The 27,878-nt window shown below is 55.9% G+C and overlaps 1 protein-coding gene across 1 annotated transcript in view; it reads right to left on the minus strand.

The window, feature by feature from the left end:
- MYO18B (myosin XVIIIB) overlaps positions 1 to 27,878 on the minus strand; it is a 74,255-nt gene that overhangs the window by 45,693 nt on the left and 684 nt on the right. The window contains exons 2-20 of the mRNA XM_055797468.1: positions 26,995 to 27,732; positions 26,678 to 26,744; positions 26,338 to 26,450; positions 25,939 to 26,115; positions 25,035 to 25,233; positions 24,059 to 24,201; positions 22,845 to 22,945; positions 22,225 to 22,288; positions 20,395 to 20,539; positions 12,421 to 12,591; positions 11,413 to 11,503; positions 8,922 to 9,114; positions 7,468 to 7,548; positions 6,836 to 6,983; positions 6,539 to 6,698; positions 5,148 to 5,331; positions 4,177 to 4,369; positions 3,457 to 3,566; positions 569 to 634 (exon numbers count right to left, since the gene is read on the minus strand). Of these exons, the coding sequence (XP_055653443.1) occupies positions 569 to 634; positions 3,457 to 3,566; positions 4,177 to 4,369; positions 5,148 to 5,331; positions 6,539 to 6,698; positions 6,836 to 6,983; positions 7,468 to 7,548; positions 8,922 to 9,114; positions 11,413 to 11,503; positions 12,421 to 12,591; positions 20,395 to 20,539; positions 22,225 to 22,288; positions 22,845 to 22,945; positions 24,059 to 24,201; positions 25,035 to 25,233; positions 25,939 to 26,115; positions 26,338 to 26,450; positions 26,678 to 26,744; positions 26,995 to 27,216 (2,628 nt within the window). The 5' untranslated portion in view covers positions 27,217 to 27,732. The remainder of the gene's footprint in view (positions 1 to 568; positions 635 to 3,456; positions 3,567 to 4,176; positions 4,370 to 5,147; positions 5,332 to 6,538; positions 6,699 to 6,835; positions 6,984 to 7,467; positions 7,549 to 8,921; positions 9,115 to 11,412; positions 11,504 to 12,420; positions 12,592 to 20,394; positions 20,540 to 22,224; positions 22,289 to 22,844; positions 22,946 to 24,058; positions 24,202 to 25,034; positions 25,234 to 25,938; positions 26,116 to 26,337; positions 26,451 to 26,677; positions 26,745 to 26,994; positions 27,733 to 27,878) is intronic.

A 27,878-nucleotide genomic window follows, 5' to 3' on the forward strand; every position in this document is an offset into this window, starting at 1 on the left:
GATTAAGTACAAGGGTTTCATAGAAGAGATAATTGCAAACTGCACTCTGCAGGATAAAAGAAAGTTATTTTGTTCCACAGAACCATTTCACAAATTCTTTCTTTATAGACTCTGAGAGCTGAAGGCAAGCACACATGCAAAATTAAATTTTCTTTGAGATTATCACATTTAAGTTCAAATGTTGTTGCTGTGACAATTCTTGCATCTGCAGCTGCCCAGCCTAGCAGTGTTACCCTAGCCCACCAAAACCATCAGCTGCTCAAGCTCCATTTATTGTCATGAGACATCAAAGGTAATTAGGAACTTAGATGCAACAAGGGGCCAGATTTTAATAATTAGGTACACAGTTTACCCAAGCTAGTGCTTTCAAATGTGCATTAGGAGCCTTCTGCTTTGATTTTCAGTGAGGCTTGGCTTCCCAGCCCACCTGGGAACCTCAGGGAGCAGCAGAGGAGGGGCTCTCTCTCCAGTTTGGGGAGCTTTGGGCAGCTGGCAGTGCCCAGTGCGGGGCTGGCTGTACCCTTAGGCACCGAAAGCAATGGGGAAGCAGAGACCAAAGTGGTCATACCTGGCTGCGTCCTATGGCAATGCTCTTCTTCTCCAGATCCAGCACCTGGAAGAGCTCCTCTATAGCCTGTGGAGAAGCAGCACATCATGCAATTGCTCACAAAACATTTATACCCTGGTATGAACCTGCTGAAATGAGGTACAGGGACCCCTAGTCCTTATAGACACCCAGTAAAGGGTGCATCCTGGTGTGCTTTCATTTCTGCCTCCCCATGGAAAGGTACACCTACCCAGCCCGAGAGCAGCCTCCAGAGCAGCTGCCCCAGCCTCACCTCCCGGTGCGAGAAGGGCTTTCTGCCCTGGAGGCTTTTGGCAAGATGGGGAGCAGAGATCTGCTGCTGCGTGCAAGATTTTCCCCCTTTTGCTGCCACCCTTGGTCTGGAAGGACCCCGATGCATAGGGCAGGTATGGAAGGACGTTACTCAGGGGAAGGTAAGAGCCTGTCCTGGCACTGTGCAGCCAGGGTCCCCAGCTGTGCTGTGCAGCTGTGAGCCCTCAGTGCTCCCCTCCTGCCCAGCTTGGCAGCAGCTCAGCCTGTAGAGCCAAAAGCAGGGGGGAAAGCACCGAGTTCCCCCACAAGCTTGCCAGTGCAGAGCTGAGCCCTCACGGGGAGGCAACCAGGAGATTAGTCCTGAGCCGTAGGAGAAGCCTGGACTCAATTACTCTGAGCTTTGGACCAACATGCGAACGTAACAGCCAGTAACATCATACATTTCCCCGGCACAGCAAACGTCATCTGGAGTGATTTGAAAGCCCCAGGGCTACAGAAATTGCAACAAAAATCCTCCACTAATACTTCACAGCATACAACATGAGGCTTTGGCGGCCTCATGCATCTCCTCTATGAAGGACAAACCCGTGCACAAAATATTTCATCACAGCCCTGGGAGCACCTTGCTGCAGCAGAACTGCACCCCTAGCCCTCACCTGCAGCTGTGCATGCACCAGGGCGAGGTGGGGATGGAGCATGTCAGTGCACGGGGGTATGGACCACCACGGTGCATGAACCCATGTGCCAGAGGTGAGGAAGCACCAGCACCGCGGCTGTGCCCCGCTCCTGCGATACTGCTGGGACTGAGGCCGGGCACAGGGCTGTGCAGGACAATCCCATCCCATCCACAATGGTGGGGCTGGTGCAAGCACAGGGTCAGTTATCGCTGCACAGTCACCCTCGCTACAGACCAGCATCTCTTGTTCCAGCAGCCGAGTTACTGCAGCTTACTGGGAAGAAGTCTCCAGCTAACAAAACCGTGTGGCAACAAGCTCCAGGAGGATGGGATTTTTCAAATCCCCTGCTTACACGCTGCCAACAGGGCACCCTCTGCCTCCTTACAGCATTTAATAACAATATTGACCTTTTCCAACTGTCAAACTTGTCTTATTAAATCCCAAGGTCTTAACTGAATTTGCACACACTGGCTGGCAGTTTGCACAACAGAGCACACGCCCATGTTTAATTCATCTCCTCTCAGCTCTTCCCGGCTCTCAGTGCTTCTCGCCTCACTCATAGCCTGTTCCAGGGGCAGAGGAGGTTGTCCCCAGGTTTTGCTACATATTTATTATGAAACCGATAAAACTGGCAGATCTCCACCTTCATTCCCGAGCTCCTTTGACTTTCAGGCTTTGTGGGATGAGGCTAAGAGCCACCCTGGGCTGCTGCTTTACAGGTGCCTGAAGGCAGATGATGCCCAGTCCCCAGGAAGCCCCATGGTCGCTGCTCTGTTGGGTCCCAGGGAATGCTGCCTGGTTGGTCTTCAGCCAGCTGGGTTTTGGGGAGCCATGGAGAGGGATGGGGTGCTGCCATGTTTGGCCATAGCAACACACAGATCCTGGCCCCTGCACATGCCTCCAGTCCCACAGTTTGTGCCCTGTCCTAACAAGACCTACCAGGCACACAGCCAGAGCACCAGATGATCAAGACACAGCCCTCAGCAAGCAGGCTTTTCAAAGCTGTCTCCTCTTGAGTATTAAAAAGAAGCAATAACAGGCTTCATTTCCAGGCTGATTTCTCCAAGTCCTCTCCACGGTGCAATAACGTTGGCAAATGCAGCCCACACCAGGCATGTTTACTGCCTTTGTAAAAACAGTCCTCAGGGGGAGAAACTGGGATGAAGAGCTGAGCTTGGCTGCTCTGCCAAGTTGCTGGAGGACCCATGTCCCTCCGTGCTCAGGCACGCATGGGCAGGGTGAAGAGAAGCAGGCTGCAAAGCCACCCCCTGCAACCCAGTGCTGCATGAGGCTGCACCCACGCAGGACACAGAGCTGCTGCCAGATCACTCCTGATCATTGCTAGAGATCTCTGACCCTACGGGCTGACCCCGCAGGCTTCCAAAACCAGTCGCTGTTTCTCGGCAGCACTGTGAACGCTGGTGTGCTACTCTGAGCCCTGCTGAATGGGGTTGTACTCCTTCATCCCTAGTGCCTGGGCACAGCCTTGTGTTTAAGAACCCCCAGACCTGCACTGAGAACCCTGCTACCAAAGCTCCTCAACAGCTGTCCAGATGTGTGTTCCCACCTGTGGTGGGTCCTGTGGCAACAGAGCAAAGGAGCATCACCCACAGCTGTGACGCCAGAGCTCGGCAGCCCACAGACCTGTGGGTACTGAGCCTACAGCAGATAAAGGAATAATATCAGCAACACCAAATGCCTGAGTGAGGCCCAGGGCAGGGGAATGCTGGTGTAATCCAGCCTGTTTGGAGGGAGCACAGCTGGGCTCATGCAGGGTACGGGCAATGTCAGCGCAGGGGCTGCCTGCAGGGACCTCCAGGAATTGCTCCTTGTTGCAAAGAAAGCCCTGACCACGTTAGGCAGGGCTGGAAGAGCCCTGGCACTGGCAAAGGCCCATGTAGGGCGCTCAGCCCACATTCCCCAGCCCAGCCCAGCACACACCTTGCTCTCATCCGGCACCTCGTAGGCAGAGGTGTGCTTCTTCATGACCTCCGGAGCCAGGACCTGGAAGCGCCTGCGGAACTGGGTCAGAAGCAGGCGATCCGCATACCCTGGGGGCAAATAGACACGGCTGGGGACCACACCAGCCCAGGGGCATGCGGCTTGCACCAAAGTATTGGGGAGGGAACCAGTTGTGGGGGGCTGCTGCGAAGGGTGGCACCTCCTGTGCACAGCTAAAGGCATAGCAGGTGGTGGGTATGGGGGTGATCTGCCCCTAGTGGAGAGAAACTGATGCAGTGAGGGCAGGGCAGAGGGAGTAGAGAAGCAGCAGGGATGCGCTTGAGATGGTGAGATGCCATCCCAGCACCTCGTGTCATGCAGAAGGTGCCCCACAGCCTCCTGCATGGATCCCTCTCCCCCTGGCATGGACCGTGACCATGGTTGGTGCAGGTCCCGCCTGACACATGGATGCTCCAGGGGAGCTCCCACTGGAGCTGCAGCTGCCATGCCCAGGCTGTGCCGCCCAGTAGCACTGCAGGCTGCAGGCAGGAGAGGGGCTGGGAACCCCTGCAAGAAACAGCAGTAAAACTTGGGGGTTTTGATGTAGGGCTGACAAGAGGAGAATGATGAGCAAAGCGTGGAAGCGCTGAGCCACCAGCAGGGCAGCACTGGTAGACAGGACTGGCACTGCACACGGCAGTGGCGAAGGGCCGGGCGTACCGATGCGGTGGAGGCGCAGGGCATCCATGAGCTGGGTCCCCTCCAGCTGGGTTCGCAGGGCTGCCACATCCAGCTGCAGGGTTGTGTCGGGCGGTGCGGGGAGCCGAGGGACTGGCCCCTCTGCCCCCACTCCTGGGAGGAGGCAGTGGACAAAGTGCAGCTGGGACCGTCGGAGAAGGTTGACGAGCGCGTCCTGCCAGGCAAGCAGAGGTCAGTGTGGACAGAGGGGGACAACGGGGCAGCACGTGACAGTAGTGGGAAATGCTCCCCATGCACCCGCTGCAGGATGTCTGGGCAGGTAAAGGAGTCATCCTCAGAGCCCTCAAAGCCCTCAGTGCTCTAAAGCATGTTAGGAACAACCGCTTCAGTCAGAGAGGTGACCCCAAGATGCAGGTCACAGATGCTGAGCAGGACCCTTCCTCCTAATGTCCCGTGTTTTCAGTTGATGGGCTACAAAAAGTTACCAGGGTCGAGGATTGCCGGACAGGTGTTTGCCAGGACAGCCAGGACCACAAAGTGGACTGGCCAAGGAGTCAGCTGAGCCTCATCTCCTCAAGAGAGTTTAGCCACCTAATTATGGCTGAGATAGCAGAAGCTTGGAATGTCCCCAGCACGGAGGGCCAGTCTACTTGTCTGAGTGCTTAAGAGGATTAAGTAGCAGCACAGCAAGGTGTGTGTGTAATCTGCTTAATGATTTGTTTGCCTGGGATGCTTTCCCTGAGTGACAGCAGCGCTGGGGAGGCTCGCGGCCACTCGCAGCCAGAGCAGAATCCTGGACTAAAAGCCCTGCAGGGACACAGAGCCACAACGGTGGCCACCAGCCCCATGGTGCACAGGGTGCCTGCCAGGGGGTGTGGGGCTCCCCACTAAGGAGGAGTGTGTGAATGGCAGGGTGTCGGTGTGAGAACAGGATATGCAGTGCTGCAAACACCCCAACCCACAGCCATGAGGGGTCCGGTGCCCACACTCACCGCCTGCAGTTTGAGCTGAGCACACACCGACCTCCGCTTCACAGCTGCGATGCTGCTTGCAAAGGTCTTCCTCACGCAGCTGTTGCGGTGCAGGGCCGCCTGGGAGCATCCTTCCAGCCCTGCCACAGCATGGCAGGCCAGTGGTGCCCATGAGCGCAGCAACACCAGCTCCTTCACGGCATCTCTGTCAGGGCGAGCAACAAGATGGGGTGGTGGGGCCATGGTGGTGCCAGGGAACCTCTGCTTCCCAGCCCCTTCAATGGGGATACAACGCCCAGCACCCCAAATTCAACATTGGTGCTGCTGCAGGGCACCCAGCCATGGAGTAAAGCAGTGTGCTGGGACACCCTCCACCTCTCTGTTCCTCCCTGGTTTGGGCACTGAGCTATTCACTGTTGTTAAAACTTCCCTGAATTGAAGCCCGAAACAAAATGAGCTGGGGAGTGTTTAAGCAGAAGGCTAAAATCATCCCGTGTGCACAGACAGCTCGATTACATTTCAATTCCAATTTAGTTTACAAGGTGCCTCGAAGCAGCCGGGGAAACCTGTGTGGTTGCTGCACAGTGAGCTGCCCTCGGCTGGCAATGCCTCGCGGCACCGGCCCGTGCCAGACGCCCAACCCTGCAGCACTGCAGAGCCGAGGACATCGTGGGGTCCCCTCGGTGGCCCCCATCCTACCCCCTGGCCACACCCACAGGAGGGGACCCCCACTGAAACATCAACAGCACAGATCTGCTGACTTGCAGAAACCAGGCAGCTTTGATGGAGAGCAGCTCACCACGGCATTATTCACCAGCTCACTCTGTGGCGTCTACTGTGATCACAACGTGTACATCTGGCTGTCAGTCAGCCCCGGGGTTTGATGGCTGTAAGTCAAATCACTTGACATCTGCTCCCCCCACCTTAACTAAACTCTCAGGATTCCCACAAAGCTGCGTTGAAAGGTGTGGGGTTTTTTCCTGGCTTGCTTGTAGTTTTTCCCCTGGGTGATGCTGGACTCCAGCAATGCAATGCCAGTGTTGGCAAGTGCCTCAGGCAACCCCACAGATGGGATCCACTTGAGATCCCATCCCCTTCCTGCCCACCCAAGGGCAGATTAGCTCTGTCCCCCAGGCTGTGCATTGGGCAGGAGGTGGGGGGACGCGCAGGGACACCTTACAGCCAGCACCAAGATCACTGCCCACTCTGGCTGCCTGCAGCTCCTCTGACCTCAGCCAGACTGTGGGTCCTCTCCTCTCTGTTGGGATGCCCCACGCAACCCTCTGCCTTCCATACCCCAAACGGCCTCTTGGAGCTGGGGCAGGTTTGCAGTCTCCAGCCCCAGCCTCCCCAACCCATTCCCACGGCCGTGGGGATGGCTGCTGGCGCCGTGACACCTCCCCTGTACTTACACCTTGGACTGCTGCAGCACCTGGATGGCGTTTTGTGCTGAGAGGTTGAATTTGGCTTTGTTGACCCAGCCCGTGAAGTCGTAGCGCACAGGGTCCGTGCCCAGCTGGTGGGAGATCTCAAAGTGCAGCACCTGCTCGCACTTACGCATGTAGCCATCCCCTGCAATAGCAACAGCACCCCAAAATCGCCCAAGAGGAAAAGCCCAGCAAGCAGTTTAGTTTGATACGTGATTTCTTAAATTTCAAAAACTAGATGGTGATGCCAAAGGATGGGCAGCCGAGCTGACCCCAACTTACCCTCCTGGTCAGGTCTCTTCGTGGCGAAGTAGGAGCACAGGCGGTCGAAGGCAGTGCCATCCCCAGAGTCTGGGATCAGCACCTCCTCATCCAGGATCCACAGCAGCCCCCTGCGATCGGCCCCCGGGCTGCCAGGCAGCGCCTGTGGCTGCCAGAGGAAGATGGCTCTGGGTGACAGGGAAGGGGCAGGAGGGCTGCCAGCAGCTGGATCCAGCCACAGCCATGCCAGCCTGCTCCCACCTCACCCCCATCCTGCCCTCCAGTGCCACTGCCCAGCTGTGTCCCCTGCCCCAGACCAGGCTTCTGGCCTGATCCAGCTCTGGACATCACCCCCATGACCTCCACAGTCACGCAGTGCCCCAGAGGGACCAGTCATCCTGGCTCTGCAGCCAGGCTGGGAGGGGTGCCCGGGGTGCAGGGCTTGACCAAGAGCAGGGCTTATATTTTAGAAAGCCAAAAAGGTCTTAGTTAATGCTGTGCCCCCTCCACCGCTGCAACACCCTGGGCTGCTCTGTGCAAAACACACCACAAGGTCCCACTCTGTCTCTGAAAGCATCACTCCTCTGAGCAGGAGGATGCTTCGAGCACAGCCAGAGCAACCAGCATCCCCCACGGCCACGGGGACAGGTTACCTGTGAGGAGCTCAGGTCAATGACGGACAGCGTGGCCAGTGGAGAGCGCTCTGGAAGATCAAAAGACACCTCAACATTTTCCTGGAAAACATTATTTAAAAGCTTGTTTCAGTCATGGTCTGGCATCTGAAAGCCAAGAGGAGGTAGGTTTGCATGGAGTTGGGGGAAGATGGTGCACGCCCTGCTCCTGCTCGGCTTTGCAGAGATCCGACCCCGGGGGAGTGGAGCAGCCACTGGAGACACCTTCACCACACACGGGGGCATGGCCGCATCTGCCCCCTGGGCAGGGCTGTCAGGGCCACCATGCCCCCCGGGCGTCTGCAGCGCTTTGTGGATGCCAGACAAGCTGCATAAATCATGGATATGATAACAACTGAAGACTTAAGAAAGCACCAAGAAAACAATAAATTATTTAATTTGCAGCTTGCAAGGCTTCAGGCTGCAGGGCTCACCCACCACCCCCAGCTCCAGCACCCGCTCCCGATCCACCAGCAATGTGCCCTGGAGCAGGGGGAGCCCCCCGCGATGGGCACAGTAAGCAAGGCTTGCTCTTGCTCACGTATGAACCGGGGATGTTCAGCAGAAGTTGTAGCTTTAGTGTCTCTCCATGGTAACACACGGTGAGATTTTGTTCAGGACTCAGGCCTGCAGCCTGAGCATGCAGGTGGGGCTGAGAGCAGCAGCAGGGCCCAAGTTTCTTCCTACCAAGGGCACATGCCACTACCACCCTCATGTGGGACCCAACTCTGGGAGAAAATGTGTCACTGGGGCTCAGGCTCACAGCTGCAGTCCAGAGGCTCACAGAGACATGTCCTGCACCAGGGCAGCCATCTTCGGACAGCAACAAAGCCGAGGCAAGACGAGCCTGCTGAGCCCTCCGCCATTTCAAGCTTGACAACACATTCATCACTAGTGAAGAGCAAGCATGTATATACTTACTTGGCACAAGTGATGTGTGAATATTAAGCTATGGGTATTCAAGTACTTTCCCAGGGTTAGAGGTATTAATGTAACTTCTGCAAGCCTAACAAGTTCATCTCTCCTTGTAGAGCTTTCAGCAGCTCATTTCTGCAATAATTTATCATTTCCCCTTCTACTCTGGATTATTCATCTCCTGAGGAAAAACTCAACTGCACCAACAGAAGGGCACGAAGCCTCCTGAGCTGGAACAAGTATGTCCAAAGAGATACCAAGGCAGCCTGGCATCTCTGGCATGTCAGAAATACCCAAGAGGATCTGTGACTGGGGTGGCAAGGCAGAAGAGAGACCCAGCTCAAAGCCACCACTCTATACAGACCCCTCATCTCTGCAACATCCCTCCTGATGAAGCTACTGAGTGTGTTATTTGGTTACACAACGGCAGGGCACAGGGACCCGTTGGGTCAAAGACAGCCCCGTCCCCAGGTGCTTGGAAGCTGCTCTCCAGGATGCTGCTCTCACCCCTTGCTCCTCACCTCTCTGTACCTCTCCATTTCCAAAACAAAGGTTTTCTCATAGAAGAGAGCCTGCAGCCGCTCGTGCACGTAGTTGTGGCAGAGCTCTTCAAAAGTCGCCGCTCGCTCACTCCGCTGGTGCCGTGGGTTGTGAAAGCCAGGAGTGTCCACCACCGCAATGGAAGCCATGGAGAGGCTCTGGGAGGAGAAAGACCTGGGGAAAGAACCGCACACACCACCAGGTTTTACCCATAGATGCATCTCAGCTCTCCCTTCAGAGGTAACACTGCCTCCTCTCCACAACGTGCACATCCCTGGGTGGGCACCATCCCATGTAGCAGTGACCAGCCCAGTGCTTCCCCCCTCCCTCTCTCCCAGTGTCTCCTGTGAGGGAGCACCCACACCTCCTGGCACAGCTCCTGTGATTACCCCTTTTGCTTCACCCACCTCTTCTTTGATCTATTTAAGCCAAGCATCTCCTCCCAGCCTGGATGGAGACACATGGCACCGACTGCTCCTAGCCTGGCCTAACAAACACTTAACAGCGGGCTGGGGCCAGATGCCGCCCTTCCCATGTTTAGCCCCATCCTGGCACTTAAGGTATTTAAAGTACTACATCTTCATCCAAACGTATTAAGTTTGATGGAGCAATTAATTTGCAAAGTGGCTAAACTGGCATGTGACACCAACGCTGAGGACAACGGGAGCATCCAGAGCCCCAGCTGCCATGTTGTGCCACACTGTCTGTGGCATTTCTACAGGGGAAGCTGTCAGTGTTCAGCTCCTGGGGAAATCTGTAAGAGGAACATGTGTGGTCGGAGCAGCAGACATCAAGGAGCTTCTTGGGAGAAAGAGAGTTGTTTACTTCTTCAAATGTTGCTTGCAGACTTTTCCAGTATTTCAGATAGGGACAGCAGTGGAGTCTGACCATGGGAAACCTCTAAGATTGTTTTTAATGCTCATTTCTGAAATAGGCATCGCAGTGTGCTGCTTCCCCAGCTGCAGTGCTGCCCCTTTCCCCACAGCCCTGCTGACAAGGCAGCCCACCACTGCTTCAGTGAGACTCAAGGGGATGCATTTCCCCTGGGTGGGCACGGGCCACTGAGGATGCCAGCACCTCCGTGAAAGCACAGGGTTGAATGAAGAAACAAAACAATTTATGAATTCCTTGCAGATTTTCATCACAGCACCCTCCTGCAGCTGGAGTTGAAGCTTCAGGTTCACCATTGCCATCGACTGAGGAGACAGTATTTTCATGATGCACTGAAACCTGCCTCTCCTCCTGGATCATTGTTGCAATAGCTTAATAGGCTTTGGTGGGCTGGTGTGGAAAATAAAGCCAGGCAAAACAAAGCTACCTTTAAAGGGAAGAGGGGACCTGGGACACATCCCGAGCTAATGCTATCATTCAGAAGAACCAGCAACATTTTGCTCTTCTGTCAGTCCTTTGAGTACCATCAGCAATTTCCCTTTGGTGTGTGGTTGCTAGGAATTACAATAAAAATATTCTGCAGGTTAAATAACTGCAGGTTAAAATAAACCTACAGTAACAAGACAGAGTATTTTGGGCACCAGCTTTTATGTGGATGCTGAATTCAACAAATTGACTTGTGCATTGGAACTGAGAAAATTGAATGGTTTGGGGGCCTGATCCTTACCCCAGTGTTAAATTATTCTATTTATCTGAATAGATTGTTTTGGACTTACACCACCTGAAGAAAGAGATGTATCAGGCCACAGAGGATGTCCTTGCCATCCTGGCTTTCCAGATGGAAATAAGCCAAGTGAAGACCAGCCCCTGGGGCAGAGGCAGGTGCCGCTTGCTCAGCTGCACCAGCACCCAGCAGCAGGACGCAGACCCAGACTCACAGGGCACCTCAACAGCTACTCTAGTGCCAGACCTTTCACTCTTGACACCTTGAACCTCTCCTGCAATCAAGCTTTTACTACAAAACAACCCCTACCATGCACCTGCAGGGCTCGCTGTGGGATTCCCTGACTGGTTTATTGCTCTGCTTGTACTGGTAACCTTGATTTCAGTCTGCAAAGTCACATCTATTATTAATAGGAAGCTAGGCTGCTCCTCTCAGCGCCGTGATGCCCTCCTCTCCACTGCTCAGTACGTCTGCTCACAGTGCCGCCTCCCTTAGCTGCTGCAGGAGCAGCGGTGCCAGTCGGGCACCGCCGCTGTCGGGTCTCCATGCCAGGCTGCCCGTGCTGGCAGGACACACGGTGCCCTGTGCAACACCCGGACATACAGAGACTGCGGCTCCGTGGGGCCTTTCGGCCCCGCTGCCGGCTCGTGCAGGGCTGACAGCCGTAGAAGGTCCTGAGTGCCAGCACACTCTCCCAGGCGCAGATTTTCAGATAAGTGTCTTTTTTCAGCAGGCAACAGTTGCCTGCTCTGTGCCTTCCTCTGGAGAGCCCCCAGCAAAGGTTCCTCTTCAGCAACCCCAGGAGAAGGAGCCATCGCCCACAGACACCCCCAGCGCAGCCCTCAGCAGCTCCGTACCTGTTAATCAGTGACACGACTGCAGCAAAGAGCTCTTCGTAGAGACCTGAAGCCATCCCCTCCACGCACTCCACACCCGTCATCTTCGGTCCTGGCACAGGCAGAGAGAAGAGCAGGCAAATACACATCATTTATTTCCAGCTGAGTTCAGCCCACATGGAGCCCAGCCGGTAGCAGGGGATTCCCTCGCTCGGCAGGCAGGATGACCCGCACAGCTCTCAGCCTCTGCCTGCCCCAGTTAGACAGCAGTGCATATCCACCTGCCCGCCTTCAGCTCCTCTAGTGCCTCCTCCCTAACATATACTTAAGAAATAAAACCATTGCCATGTTAAAGGCCAGTTCTGCAAGTTCTCGCTTTTATCAGAATAACTTGCAGGGGCCTGGCTGTAATCCTATCGCCGAAGACAAGTCCAGTGTGGAAAAGCTGATCTTAAAGCTGGACAATATCTCACATGCTCCTGCCGTGTGCATGCTGGATCTGCCTTCCTGAATTAGATCCATATATTAATTTGAGGTTCATAATGGCTCAGCAGCAGCTTGTCCAGCAGAAGCACAGCTCCCCGCCGTGTCCAGGTCTCCTTGCAGCACATGGGTGCACAACACCAGCACAGCTTCATTTCTGCGCACGGGGGAAGGATGCCCACCCTGCTGCCCTCCTGGTTTGGGGTGTTTCCTCCCTTTTCTGGGGAGAGCTCTCACAGCATTTAAGCCACGTCACTTATCTGCCAAGGGCAGTATCTGAATTCACCTGATCTTTCCGTGTCCCTAAGGGTGACAAGCAGGGTCAGCTGTAGAGCTGAGGGTAGCTACATGACAGAGGACAGTTAATGATTTAATTAATATGAATGTACTTAAATGGACCTCACTGCCATGAAAAAAAAAGGGCATATTGCCTCTCCCTGCAGCACACCCTTCATCTTCTCCTCACACAGAGCCCAGAGCAGCACAGAGCACAGCATTTCAATACCACCCATAAATAAAGGAAAAAGGGATGTAGCATCCCGGTACCTGCCGAGCTCTCTTCTGCCAGAGGCAGCTGGTGGCCGTGTGTCGTGACCTGTGCCAGTATCTGCTTCAGGTGGTGTTTGAAGACGGCGGTGGTGAGCTCCTCCAGATCGCAGCCCAGCACCTCTGCGGCATTGCTCGCATACTCGAATTTCATGAACTGCTTCCTGCCGACTGGGGAGGAAAACACAGGGAGCATGAAGGGCTCAGGCAGAGCCAGCCTGAGTGGAGCTGGGCACAAGCTTGGTGCCTCCAGCAAGCATTCCTGCCCACTCCCATGTGCAACCCCACAAAAAAATCTAATAAAACCCCAAAAGGACCACTGTTTGCAGTGTGGGATGGAGAGGCGAGCGGGGGTGCTGTGCCAGTGCACCCCAGTTCCCTGCCATTCCCCAAAGACTGCTGGATCAGCCCTTCCCTTGCATCCCTAACAGGCAATTTCAGACCAGGCACTGCCCTTGCTGACCCACTCAGAGCACCAACCCTGCAGACCACAGCCTGGATGCCCTCTGGGCAACGAGCTGGCTTGGGCAAGGCAGGCAGGAGCCGCGCGGTGGGCAGGGAAGGGGGCCTCTGCCCCCCAGCAGCACTCAGACGCTTGGCTGAAACGAGGATGCAAAACAGCTACAAATCAACCCACATCACAAGATGGTTGCCACCTTGAAGGTATGGCTGCCAGGAAGAGTTCTAGCATTGCCTCACTCGCCATCTGCGTAATGTCACTAACTCAACTGAAAAGCTTCTTCCTCCTTAAAGTCCATCCACCTCCTCCTGCAATCCCTTCTTCAGGGACAGCTCCCGTATCTCTCTCCAGGGACTGGAGCTGGTGGCCCACCGGCTCCCGCTCTCACAGCATGCAGGACGTGGGGCTGCCCTCCCTACACACGTGCCTCTGCTCACAACAGCTGTAAGGATTTTCTCAGCTTTGCACGACACTTAAATTAAAGGCTGGCTGACTCGAGAAAGGTTGACAGATTTGTCCCTTGGGCAATCATTCAGCAGAAGAGGACTTTTGGGGTTTTTTGGCCAGAAGTCAGTTCACAACTTTAAGGATTTCAAGCCAATGCTTTTGAACCTATTTTCCTTGCTACAGTGCTCCCCACTGCTCAGAGCACCCCACCTGCCCTGTGAGACCGGGCAGAGAGGAGACCTGCTCCAAGGAGATGTTCTGAGGCAATTCAGAGCAAGTCAGGAACCAGGTGGACCATGCAACTGCTGCTGCCAGCATTTCAAGAGCTTCCGTGGAGCGAACTAGCAGATGCATTGATGGAAGTTGATGGGATTACGAACCAATCCCTCAAAATCCTGGATCACCTTCCCCAGCCCCCAGCAAAGTTTGCTGTCCCTGTCAGCCCGAGAGCAGCACTCCTCCCAGCACACAGTATTTACACCCAGCAACAGTGATTCCAGCTTAATGATTAAAATCAATAGGGAAGCAATCTGTGGGATAAATCCTTTTACAAATCCAGGAAGGAAAGATGCTGCAGAGGCAGCCAGGTGGCACAGGCTCAAGAACATGTGGGATGAGTAGAAACAGAAACAGACAAGCAAAGTTGCCCGGAGACCTCAAGGTAGCACTTTTAGGTGGTGATGGATGAGAAGCCAGCCTGGGGGCTCATGGCTAAGACGAGCCCCTAAAATACAGCAGGTGGCTGGTGGCAGGGGTTTGGGATGGAAAGCAAGAGATGGCCTCATCCTAGCCAGTCCCAGGGGGACCAGGGTGCCTGCTCCCAGCTGAGGTGATGCACAAAGCAGCAAAAAGCCACATTCCCTGGGCCTGGGGGGCTGCTTCACAGCACGCCCATGTAAGTTACCCCCCTATTCCCTTCCCCTTTGATCTTTTCCTATTATTTTTCATTCTGACTGAAGGACTCCAACATCAAGGGCTGTGCTGGAGCAGATAGAGGAATTGCCTCAAAAATCCAGGCTTTGATTTATTTTGTTTTCACTTGTTTTCATCTGAGCTGGCTGGACAGAAGCTGATTCCCATCAGACAAAAGATCTCCTCACACCGCTGGATGCTGGGGAGTGGAGGGGTTGCAGGGCCAGGGCTGCCACAGACCTGCATTGCCATCTGGGTTCCCACAGCCAGCATCCCATGCTGCCTGCTCCAGCATCCCACACCAGCCACTCCAGCATCCCATGCCAGCTGCTCCAGCATCCCCAAGACAAGCGAGGGGCTTTGCTCAGGCCAGCCCTCCACAGTGCCATCTCTTCCTAATGAAGCAGTTGCAAGCAGGGAAACCAGTTGCTCCCACCGTGCTGCTCCAGCATGGAAGACATCCTGCTGCTCTGGGCAGAGGGATGCAGCACCACATTTCACACCTCCAGAAAATCAAACAGCCACTGTCTGACTGGCACATGGTGCCCGAGGCTGCGCAATGCTGCTTGGCATGTTGGTATCCCCCGGGCATGCTCCCTCCCCAATGGCATTTGCTCCTTTGGTGCTCCCCAGATTACACCCTCACTGTAAGCAGCTGGCGTGTGCTGAGTCAGCAAGCCCAGGGGCTCAGCAAGCCCAGGGGCACGGTGCTTCTGCAAACCCCACTGTGCCCACGGCTTGCCGAGGCGCAGATCTGCCCACCCCGCAGCCGCCAGCCCGCCTCAGGAGAGGCCAGACACCATTTCACACTTCATAAAATATAAACAGCGGCAGTGGCACGCAGCCCTCCTGGGTGTAATGTGACCATGGTAAAACACTCCAGCTCTAACACCTAAAAGGTAATTACTTCAGCCCATTTAATATTTAAAAGAAGCAGTAAGAAAACACAGGGTCAGCACCAGCTTCATCTCACTCTCGTGCCCATGTGTTGCCCATTTTCTACTTCAATTTGGGAGGCATGGGGAGCAGCAGGGAAGCCTGGAGGGCTTACATCCCCCATCCCCCCACCCCCATACCTGCTGCTGCTGGGGCTGGTACCTGCAAGCCGACAGCAGTAGTGCCCAGGAGCAGAGGGAGCTATATCACTGGCTCGCTGCCCAGACAAGCCCTCTGCCCGTGCAAGCTGTGTGGGTTGGCAGCCCCAGTAACCTGCCTTCCCACACCCCACTGGCTGCATGGGGCACACTTTGCCAGCCTGCCCTTTTTCTTCCACTTATTTTGTCATTAAAACATTTGCACTGCTAATGGGACAAATCCATTTGTTCCTTTTTACTACCCTGGGAGGGGACAGGGAGAGAAAGGAGGCTCCTGCTGACCTGAATGGTTAATTCATTTATCCTGCACTAAATTCTCCAGTCTATTCTCTGTTGACCCATTGCCTGATGTATGACATACTAACACCTATATATAAACAAAGGGAAGAGCTATGTAATAGCATGATTAAAGAAATCTGCCATTCTGGCTGCATTTCCCCGACTGTTTGTAATAAAGATGTCAGAGCACTGAACAGATAGCGTCATAACTCGGCGTGTGGGGAGACAGCCCGCCCAGACCCAGGGCTGCGGTGGTGATCGTTAAAATCTCTGCAAAGGAGAGGCAATGTTAACAGGAATCCCCAAGCCAGCACCCCCCAGGCCCCCAACAAGCCAGCAGCAGCAGCCAGGCTGCAGCCAGGACCCCAGCTACTCCCGGTGTTTTCTGCTCCTGCTCCCCTGGCTCCAAACCCCAGGCCACATAGGAAAACCAGCTCCCATGGTGAGTAGTGATGCGCCAGGGTGCAGACCCCCCTGGCACCCCACTGCCTGCAGGTCTGGACCTGCTCCCCACTCCCTGCATGGGGCTTGAGCTGCTCAAAACACAATTTCCAGCAAACCTCCTCATTTTGCAGACCCAGGCAGCAGAGCATGCAGCTCTACCCAGTTTGTGCTCCAAACAGGGGTCCCCCTGCCCTGGAGGGGGGATGCACCATTCTGTTTAAATCTTCTTGCCTGAGAAAAAGAAATCCTAAGGACATCCTCCAGCGTACAAGGGCTTGTGGCTGGATGGTCACTGCATGATGATCCAGCCCCTGGAGACTGTGTTGCCTTGGTTTAGGTCTTTCCCATCAGGCTTCATCAGGGCAAAACTATTGCTCCTGAGGGTTTCAACTCAAGAAACACAGAAAGCCACCATCCTACCAAAAACAAAACATGCAAAATCAGCTGCACTTCCCCCTACAGCAAGAAAACCCAGGTGCCAAAGAGTAAAAGGCTTTAACAGAGAGAGAGAAAAATTGGCAAGATCAAGAGGCCAGCCCTAATGCAATCCTTTCCAAGAATCATTTTGACGAACATGATGATGCAGGAGACAGAGGAGCCTTTCCCGTCAGGAGCGAGGTGGCCTTTCGCTCACCCATAGCACAGAGCTACTGCAAAGCCAGGGATTTAACCACCCCAGGCTGCCGCTGGGCATGGGAAAGCGAAGCTAAAGCCGGGGCAGAGGCTCCCCACGCTGGCTCCTGCTCTCTGTTCCCCTCCAACGCCAGCTTGGCTGTTGCAGCCAGTGCCGGGGAACACACAAGTGGCTCCAAGCCTCACAAACACAAGCAATGATCACCGAGCTTTCCTTGCAAACCTGTGTCCTCTGCACTTACAGGAATCCCAGGGAAAGGAGGGGCTGCTGGGGGCTCCCCCCGCTTCCCCAAGCAAACTGCAAAGGCTTACAGGCTCCCCAGGCAGACAGGTATCCGAGAGCATGGCCAGGTGGAGCTGCTGGGAGAGGGATGATTGGCACACGGCTTCATGATGTTGCTTCATGTGATTTACTGCCTGGCCCCTTCTGTGCTCCCCTCCTGACAGCAGCCCACACGCTGCCGGAGCACCGGGCTCGGGCTGTGCCAGCAGCAGTGCCGCAGCTCCATCCCACCCACCGCACCACGGCCACCCACGCATTTTTTCCCCTCTGCAACGGTGACCAACCCAGGGGCACCGATACATTTTTCACAGAAGGGAAACTCTGGTGCAGGGCTAATTACAGGGATGCTGTTCCCTCCTCCTTTCAGCAACAGGCAGCAATAAAAAATTAGGGTAACTCTGGGCATTGAGCTTGCATGGAACTAAGAACAAAGTGCCATCTCCACATCAATTAAGAAAAGGTCACTACGTCTCAGAGGCTGTAAAACAGCAGCAATAATACGGGTTTAAGGCTTTTTTCTCAGCTCTGGTGAGAAAGCAGTAAGTCACCCGAGTCCACTCCTGATTGACATCTGCGCTCAGGAAGCTGCATAATTAATTCCAGTCAGATCCTGCCAGGTGCTTTCCCTCTCACATTTTGATGGACATCCCCATTACTGTACTTGGCTAAATGGCTTCCTGCCCTTCTGGAAACTTTCCATTTCACACAGCTAAAAGGGTGTTCAAGGGGGTTTCATCCCTGCTGCTCCTGCCAGCCTCATCTGCCTGAGACCCTGGAGAGACACAACAGGGCCCTGCACATTGGCACATGGGACCCAGGCTCAGCCCCTTAATCTGTTTCAGCCCTGGCATGACCCAAGCCCAGCTCACAAACTGCTCGATGCCTCAGTTTCCTGGGTCTGAAACACGGATGCTCCTTCTCCTGCCTCCCAAGGGCACGGTGCTGCAGCGGTGGGGCTGTGCAGGACCCAGCCGGGGCCACGGTAGCCCACGGCTGCCAGCAGCTTGATCACTGACCCCATGCTACTTGCTGGTGGTCTCCCATACTAGACACCAAAATCCTCCCCAGCTGCCTGGATGCTCCCACCCCTCTGCTGCTGTGGGGAACCAGCCCTGGCTGCACAGCGATGCGGGAGGGCAGCAGATGCAGGATGCTGCCATGACCCTGCCAACCTCTGCAGAGGGTTTGGGGGGGCTCGGAGCCTCCCTGACATGAGCAGCAGGCTCCAGCCCTGCCTCCTGCCCTTTTGGCTTTCCTCCATCCAAGGGGTTCAAGCCACCGGTTTTGCAGCAGCCTCTGCTGTGCCAGTGCACATGGGGGGGTGGGGGTAGCCACGCTTGGCTCCCGGCTGCGGCACACACATGCCTGCAGCACTGAGAGGACTTCAGTGACTTGCAGCTGCTGGAAACCCAGTCGCCTCTATTAAAGGCATGCGGTGGGAAGCCCACAGAAAGCAGCGATGCTTTATTTTTATAACAGTCAGCAAAACGGACAACTTGAGTGCGAGCTGAATGCCAACCCCCAGCTGCGCTTGAAACCTCCTTCCCAGTTAAAGAGGCGATGATGAATAAATGAAAATACGTAATATTCTGCAGCCCACAGAGGGGACTGGAAGTACTTAGGTGAATGGGTACCTAGGATGCCTCGCTGGCCTCTGGCTGCTTTCTCACAAAAAGAGCTGCTCTAACAGGTTTCAAAGGCAACGGGAAACGCTGACACCAGGACAGAGCAGGCTTGTGAAATTCAACCTTTTCTTCTCAGGGTTTGTCTAGCTGCAAATATATTTTCCACTTCCAGCCAGAAGGAGGTGGTGCTATTTCCTCTGGGTTTATTCCTAGACAAACTGAATTTGTGACGAGATGGTAGCCATCAGCAGAAGGAAAAAAAAGTGCATATAACCTGCACTGGGGCCCAGCAGCCAGAGCACGGCACGTGGTGGGGATGGCAGTGGCGGAGGCTGCGATGGCAGCTGCAGTGCCTGGCTGCGCTCCTGAATGTCAGTGAAAAACCAGCGATGAGGCTCCCTTTGGTGAGATTTCAAGGAGAGGATTTTGAATACACAACTTCAAAGTGCATGAAAGGGGAAGGGAAGAGATGGCTATCAGGAGACAGGTTTAACCACATTAAAAGAGTCATTGCCCCCACTGAGACTTTTGCTCCATCCAGCTTTGATCCATTTTTTATCCATATTTCCTTTCATTTCTCCCCTTTTGTTGAGACACGATGGGGGAATCAATACCAGAGTGAGTGATGCTGAGACATGCTCTGGTTGCTAATCCTGTACCCAAGTCTGCTCTGAAGCTACCGCCCTGCCTGGGCCCGCAATTAACATTCCCATCCATGCTGAAATAACTGTGACAAGATTTGTTGAACATTAGCACTCGATTCACTTCTAGACTGACTTACAGGATGCTTGGGATGGAACAGTCAGTAAGTTTGAGCAAACCCAGCGAAACTCTCCACAGCCAACACAGTAACCATGCCTCCATCCGCCTGCGAGCTGGTCACTCTTAACGTGAGACACGTCTCCAAAATCTGCTCTCCTGAAAAATCTCAAGGCAGAAGGACTTTCTTTTTTCGCCAAGTGCCTTATCTCACACTTCAGCCTCAGACAGCAGGGTCATATTTTAGAAGTTGGAAGGGTATTAGGGGAGATGGAGATGGGGAAAGAGAACACCAGAGAGAAGGAGAAAGAGAGCTCGCTGTAAGTGACGACAGCATTCATCCTTTTAAAATAATTAATAAATGATTAATGGCATAAATTAACATAAGATGTGTTATGACATGTTGCAGAGACATTTATAAATGTCTATGGCTTAGTTTATAGCAGCCTTTATGTAGCCCTCATAAATTGAAGTGTGTAAATCAATGTGGCTGTCTCTAAAATGGGTTAGAGCACATCTTAAAATAATTTATAAGGGATAAGGCAATTTCTATATGCCTGTATTAACGAAGTCTTTATAAATACAATCTTCATCCAGACTCATCCTATTATAATTCAGTTACTGTATTAGGTACTCAAGAGATGATAAAATTATTGCTACCTGAAGCTGTCCCTTCGCAGTGTCGTCGGGGACAACATGCCAACAAATGAGTTACCTACCCTGGACCTTCCCGAAGAGTTGGCACAAGGCAACGCCTTGCAGCCCCCGTCCTGTCTGCCCATGGCGGGGGCCAGACCTGGTCCAGAAGCCCCCACAGGGCAGGATGCCAGCGTGCAGCATTGCCCAGCTCCTCCATGGGCAACGAAGAGCCCAGAGCCACTGCCCATGCAACAGCCTCCGGTCGAGCATCGCTCCCATGCACCTCCCTGCCAGCAACGCCCCCAAGCACCGAACGCTGCTGGGATGTGCTTCCTCACCCTCCCCTACCCCCGCACTGAGATGAGGTGTAAGGAAAGGAAAGGCAGGAGCCCTGCTTACCTTTACAGGCGCCAGCAGCTCCCAGGTGGTAGATGCCAGCTAAGACGCGCCAGATGGCAGTCTGCTCCTCTGCTGTGATGCCCAGCGTGCCCATGGCAGTCCGGAGCTGGGCAAATGCTGCTGAGGCTTTCTGCTTCTCCTCCGGCTGCAGGGGAAAGAGACAGGAGGGGAAACATCACTGCCTCTGCCAGAGCACCGCAGGTGCCAGGCACAGGGGGATACATGGGGGAAACGCAAAAGGGCATGTGAAAACCATATGGGCAGCAAGGAAAAGCCAATAAGGGACCCTAGAAACAGTTCAGACAGTGGTGGGAGAAGCCCCCGGCAGATTCCTCGAGAGCCTGGTGTTAGGAACAAGCCTGGGTACGTCTCCTCATCATATGACTACACATAATTTCCACTCCCCACTTCAGGAGTGTCTGCAGAGATGTTTAGCAGCAGCCAGGGATAGACGTTTTATATCTTCTCACTTCTCGCTAAATACAAAATACAACCCCCCACAGGCGTGCTGGGGCCAGCAAACCGCTTCCAGCCACCAGCAGGACCTCATCTGCCCACCTCCAGCCCCAGCAGCCCCGGCCACGACTCCTGCAGGTTTTTTGGCAAATGCAGCCCCACAGAGAGGTCAGGGCTCTCTGCCCCTGCCCTGAGGCTGTTCCGTGCAGACACGTGCAGCCCTGGGGCAGACACTGCACGTGGGCTCCAGCAGGCAGCATCCCCATCTCAGCAAGGACCAGCCCACCTGGTGTAAGGATTTTGGTGTGGTGGCTATTAATGAGAAAACACAACTGAGGTCTGTGATTTCTCCAGACTCAATAAAAAACCCCAAATATTTGTGACACTGGTGTTACAGCAGGAGTTATCCATCCCCACTGCCTGCAGGGATGAAGCTGCGATGCCACTGGTGAGATTTTTGCTGCTCGGCACCTGGAGCACTGTTCAGAAGGGAAAATCTGATGAATTTCCCCAAACTCCAAGTGAACCCAGACGCAGCACACCACTGCCCTGGCTTTCCTTCTGGGCTGGTTCCAGCTCCTGCTGACCCTCTGCATCCCAGCAGGAAAACCCTCCATGTTGGGACAGGGGACCCACAGGAATCAGGGACTGTGAAGGGAAGGTAAAACCCCCATCTCTGAATCCAAGCCTGCTGCTGTACCAGCAGGGTGAGGACCCACGGTACCTCACCATGCCCTCCATGGGAGCTGCTGCCCCAACAGCCAATTCCTTCAGCTGCTGGACAGGAGCAGAAGCTCCCTAATGAAGACCGAACACTGAATTCATCACTAGATGATGTAACTGCAAATTGCTGCAATTCACCCCAGCACTTTGGCTCATGGGCAATTTGCCTGATCTTTGCAAACAGCTCAGACTAATAAGGAGCTGGTGCTGGAAATCAACTGCAGTACTTTTATCCCTTAAAAATCACATTCTGGGCACTCCAAAGGATGCGCTTTTCTCCCAGGAGCTGCCACCACACCACAGGCGAACATCAGGGGTTGTTGAACCTGGAGTGTTGACCCTGGAGCAGCAGGATCTGTCCTCGGGGTGGATGGGGTGACAGTCCGAAACCCCAGCACAGACACCAGGCAGCAGCAGCCCTGGTCCTGGCAGCTCCCCCACTCCCATGGGGCTGTCAAGGGGGCTGGAGGCTGGCTGGGCAGACCCTTCCTCACACCCTGACATCCACTCCCTCCCTCCATGCACCAGTACAGCAGCACCACCCTGAGTGGCCCAGCAGCCAAGGACCCCAACATATCCTGTAGCTGGGGGTGATGAATGGGGTGTGCTACAGCATCCCACTGCAGGTGGCTGTGCAGCATGTCTCCTTACTTTTGTGAATGGCTTGATCCCAAAGGAGTTGTTCTCAGCCACCTGGTGCAAGTGCAGCATCGTCCTGAAGGTAGTTACAGAAAATGAGAGTCAAGCTCCCTCCTCACCTGCCCCCAGTACTCCCCAACCCCTTGCCCTCTCCTCGGGCAGCATCTCTGACACCCACAGAGCCCCTTACAGCGATGTCCAAGGGACCTTGACGGGCAAAGCTGCCACAGGTCTGCCCCGCACAGGGGGATGGAGCTGGCACCAGACACACCAGGACCCTTCGCCTGGGGCAGCCTGGGGACACAGAGCCTGGGGGGAAAACCAGAAGCAAGAAGGGAAAGGGACCTCTCTCTCATCTGATCAGCCCAATTTCAGTTTTAGTGAAGGGGCAAAAAAAGCACCAGGGAATGCTAGAAAACCTCTAATATATTAAGTCTATAAAAATCCTTGCAGCATCACTAATGTATTCACTCTCACAACCTCTTTCCTATCAGAGGGGTCTCAAAAATCACGTTGCTGGAGCAAACTTAGGTGTAAATTACAGGAGAGCCCACTGGCAGCAGGGATGCCCATTAGCTGAGCAGCCAGGCGAGGAGCAGAGCTGTCCAATGCCATGGGAGCTTGACACCCACCTGTGCGCTGCATCCAGCCCCATCAGCATCAGGGGGAAGACATTGAAGCTGCTCTCTCCATTAGGCTGCTGGGCAACACGGCCCCTCTCCAGCAGCATGGTCTGGGGAGGGAGCAGAGGCAGGCATGAGCAGCAGCCCCCACCACCCAGTGTGCAGGCAGGGACAGCCCCTCGGTGCAGGCAGGGTGGCTGCTGTGCCAGGGCATCGAGGCACAGAGGGAAGAGAGGAGACGGTGGCACTTGGACAGAGGGAGATGCTACTGGGAGCTGTCAAGGAGGGGCTGGATTGCTCCTTGCAGGGCCACAGCTGGCTTTGCAGGCTGCTCCTCCCATATGGGGCTGTGCACTGCAGGGTGTGCAAGCAAGAGCTGCATCGTGCCCCAGGCATGCATCAAGGGCAATATTTCAGTGCAAGGGTGCAGCACCCACGGTCCCTCCCCACCCCCAGAGGTCTGGGCAATGCGATGGCCCTAGCAAAGGTGCCACAGTCTCTGGATAAGCCATTGCTTGGGCCTGAGACAAGTCCAGACCAGCCCCCAGCCCCGTCAGGGTAGTTCAACACCAGTACTGACATGAGGAATGAGTCTCTGCGGAGCTGGGACCCCCCTGCTGTCTCCCACAAGCATCCCAGGATGGTACTAGTGGTCCAGAGAGTGAATGCTCCCAGGGCACATTCCCGTTCCAGTGCCAGGACAGCCACAGCAGGTATCAGCTCCCTGCTGGTGCCTGGGGCAGCTGTGGGAAGCCCTGGTGGTCCACAAGTAGACACCACCTGAAGCCTTCTCGTCCATCTGTGGACGTCCATCTGTGCCCAGGGGCACAGGCAGCTCTGATGAAAGTACCTTTGCAAAACAGCCCTGATGGTGATAAAAGCCCTCAGAAGTTTCTGCTCAAGGCTGACGTGTAAGGTGCTGCTAATGAGATGCTGAATTATACATTTCCTCATCAACATTTCATACCAGCACTGTTCTGTGCTCCCAGCCAGGGGAGGAGGTGCAGTGCTGCAGGGACCCCACCACGCCGCTAGCAGAGTTCTGCCCAGCTGCAATTTGGGGCACCTTTGGTCCAGGAGGAGAAGCAGAGCAGAGCGTCACTCCTCTCGCTCCCAGCCTGGCAGGGAAGTGGGGCACTGGGGCTGTTTGCCCCCATCCCAAGGATCCCCCAGTTTCTGCCACAGCCCTCCAATCTCACCAGACGAGAGGGCTCATGGGGTACCTGGAGATGAGCAGCTGTTATCTGGCCGGTGGCACTGAAATCCAGCGACAGAACCATGGAGAAGCGTGTGGAGCTGCTGCTGTGGCTGGTGGTCACTGATCCAAAGGCTCCCAGAACTGTGAACATTGCCTGGATCTTCTCCACTGCAAAACCAGCACCGGCAGCCCCGTGAGCCAGCCTGCAGCAGCTGCAGCCGTGCATTGCTCTGCTGTGCACTGTGAGAGAGCCAGACTGCGCCACTGCTGCACCAGCACAGGCTCAGAGCTGCAGACAGGTGCTGGAGGATGCTTCTCCTCCTGGCTGCACCTCTGCCTGCTCCTCCCGGGGGTCTGTCCCAGTGCATGGGGACCTGGGGCACCAGCCGGGCACGGGGTTAGCACCCTGCACCATAGGAGCACATGTACATGGGCAGGATGGGGACATGCCAGCCCACCCACACCTCCACCTTGCTCCAGGCTGTTTGCCAGCCCTTTGCAAGAGCATGGTGTACCCAGACCTCCGAAATCTAAACCTGCCCTCTAAAGCTACTGATTGCTTAACAGTGCTTCCTCTCACATCACCAGTAACTTGATCAGATGGGAAAAGTGCTGCCCCAAGCACGCAGTTCCCTTCTGGTGCTTACTCTGGTGTTTATCAAAATAGCAAATCTGTTTGGTCTGGGATGGGTAAGCGGCAGCAGCACTCTCAGCCCCACCGCTCACCTGCCCCCTGGGCTGCAGCCCCACCAGCACATGCTGCGCTCACACAGCAGTACCCAGGTGCTTGGGAGCCACCCCAAAGGGGCATGAATCAGACTGGGAACAGGTCAAATGGAGGCAAACAGCCCCACCTTTGCATCTGTGTGCACTCCCCAGCCTGCGCAGACAGTCTCGGTGTGCTGCCTCTGCCCAGCACCAAGCAAACCTCAGCCCCACTGCTGGGGCTCACTGCGTTGCTGCTGGGGCTTGGAGCTCGCAGTGGCCGCTCAGCCCCATACCTGAGACCCTGCCATCCACGCTGCCTGCCATGCCCACCAGGTACTCCAGCGCACTCTGGCAGCATGTGGTCCTCCCAGCCCCGCTGCGCCCCAGGGGCACGATGGCCTGATCCTGCCGCTGCATCAGCAGGTTCCTGTAGGCTCTCTGTGCCACTGAGAAGATGTGTGGGGGCATGCTGTCCCGCTTCCCCTTGAGTGCCTGTGGGCAGGGAGAGAGTGGGGAAGCACATCCCAAAACAGGCTTCTTGTAGAGAAAATCCTAAAGACATCCACGCTCAGGGCCATGGTTTCTCCTCAGGGTGCAGAAGCCCTCAAGATTCCCAGGGGAAGGGGAAATGCCTCCCAGCCCAACCAGCCTAGCCTGACAGCACCGGCACCAGAGGGTTGGGGACTGACCCAGGGAACCCGCTGCAGGACCCGCTCCAGCTTGCCTGTGAGCAAGAGCTCTGCCAGGCACCATCCTGGGCACTGCACCCCTGGCCCATTCCCTCCCCAGCCCTGGCACCCCCAGACTGCTCAGGGCGTGCAGTCACAGCAACACAGTGATTTTCTCCAGGAAAACTTCTGTGGTGGGAGCAGTTCCCAGCTGCAAGCCTGCCTGGCCCCAAGTGTCCCCAGCCCTCAGTGTCTTCAGAGCATCCCCAGTCCCTACACCTCTTGCCCCTGAGCACTGCAGGCTCTGAGCTTCTGCAGTCCTGAGTGTCCTCGGAGCATCCCTGGCCCCGAGCATCCCTGGCCCTGCGCGCCCTCAGCCCGAGCCTCCCCCGCGCGCTGCGACGGTCCCACGGTGCCACCTGCCGGCACCGCAGCGCCCGGCGCCCACCGCCACTGTCCCCACGGGGCTGGGTGACCGCTTCCCACGGGAGATGCCAGCCACCCCACGGTCCCCTCTCCCCACACTCACCTTCCCCGAGCTGCTGCTGGCCATGAAGCCGGGGCTGATGGCCACCAGGCTGAGCCCCGCGTAGGTGCAGGGGAGCCGGGCCCGATAGCGCTGCTGCAGCGTGTTCAGGGCGCTGCACTCATTGAGGTTGATGAGCGCGGCCAGATCCTCAGCGTAATCCAGGCTGGGGGGGTTGGTCTGCAGGAACAGAGCCAGAGCCCCCCCTCGAGCCCTGCCATCGTGGCACGGGCTGTGCCGGACCCCACCGTCACCCTGACACCTTGGGCCCATTCAGCCTGGGCCGACGGCCTGAGCAGCAGGGCTGCCCCGGGTCTAACCCTGCCCGAGCACTGCCACGCACCAGGTGCTGTGGGCAGGGCTCCCGTCCCTGCACAAGCCAAAACCAAGGAGGGGGCTCACCCGCTGCACACTGTCCTCGTCCACCTCGGTGACGCTGCCGTCCGCCTCCCTGCGTACCCTCACCCTCCCGGCTGGCAGCTCGGGTGTCCCCACATCTGGCTTCAGCTGCGTGGCTGCAACGAGAGGCTGGTGTGTCCCTCCAGCATGGCACAGCCGAGGCAGCTCGGGGCAGAGCCGGCTGCAGCATGGGGAGCTGCTGAGGGGACACCCCCAGCCGCAGCCAGGCTGGGGCATGGTGTTGGCACAGCACCCAGCGCCCACCCTGCTCCACACCCACAGCCAGGCTGGAGACACAGCACAGCTTTGGCATTGGAAAGCGAGGAAGAGGAAGGCAAGTTACCCAGGGTGAATCCATCTTGTTGGATAAGCCAGACCTTCTCTGCTTCGTACCAAACGTCCCTCGGAGCCTGTGGGGAGGAGAGAGGGGAATTGTGCAGGAACCAGTGGAAAACTGAGCTGGACAAACTGCGTTTGCCCCATGGACAGCAACACTTCCAGCCAGAACCCCTGCCCCTCCTCTGCCCGCTTGGCTGGCCCTGGAGGTCACCTGCCCCCCATCCCCCTGCTGAGCCCACACGAATGGGAAGAGCTGCATGAAACCAGAAAATGGCATCGGTGCTCCAAGGCAAGAGCCCAGCACGTCCACGGACACATTACCTGGTCCTTGTCCATGCTCTCGCCTGTCTCTTTGCTCTCTCCTGCTGTCTCCTTACCCTCTCCCAGCTCTTCCTTTGCCTTCCCCACCTCCTTTACCGCATCTTCTGACTTTTCTTGGATCCCTCCTGGCTCCCCCTTGAGACCTTCTGACTTGTTTGCAGTTTTTCCAGGCTTTTTGATTTCCCTTGGCTCCTTCTTGCCACCTCCGACATCTTTCTTCATTTTCTCGGGCTCTTTCCTGGCTAGTCCCAGCTCCTTCCTGGCTCTCACCTTGGCTGGGGGCTCCTCGTGCCTCGGGGGTGCCCCCTTCTCCTTCTTGCCACTCTCAGGGCCCGTCCCCTTGGGAACGTCCCCTTCCTTTGCTGGGACTTTGCTGCAGCACTGGGGGCCCTTGTTGGGTGTGGGGGCTAGGGTTGAGGGGCTGCCCCCCAGGAGGGCGTCCTTGGGGCTCTTCTCAGGGCATGATGGCTTTGCTGCCTTGGGAGCCTCCAGGTGAGGGGTCTCCGCTGGTTTGGGGGCAGCTGCTGCCAGGCTGGGCACAGGAGATGGGGCTTTGCTGTGGCTGGGCCCTGGTGCTGCTCTCCCAGCTGGTAGCTTCTTGCGTGGGGGGGCTGCAACCCCCTCGCTCCCCTGTCCCTCTGCGTGCAGCCCGTTCTGCAGTGGCTGCTCCTTGCCAGCCACTTCTCCTCTGGCGGCTGGGGCGTCCTTGTCTCGGGCCTCACTGTCCTCCACCACCGGCTGTCAAGCGAAGGAGAGGAGCCGGGTCTGACAGGGACAGGGCAAAGGACCTGACCCCAGCCCTGGCCCCAGGAGCCACAGCCCCAGTGCAGGATGCCCACGTCAAGCACAGCCCAGCAGGACATGGAGCTCCAGCCCCGACCTGC

This window comes from Falco peregrinus, chromosome 2, assembly GCF_023634155.1.
Source record: "Falco peregrinus isolate bFalPer1 chromosome 2, bFalPer1.pri, whole genome shotgun sequence".
In the NCBI taxonomy this organism is placed as follows: domain Eukaryota; kingdom Metazoa; phylum Chordata; class Aves; order Falconiformes; family Falconidae; genus Falco; species Falco peregrinus.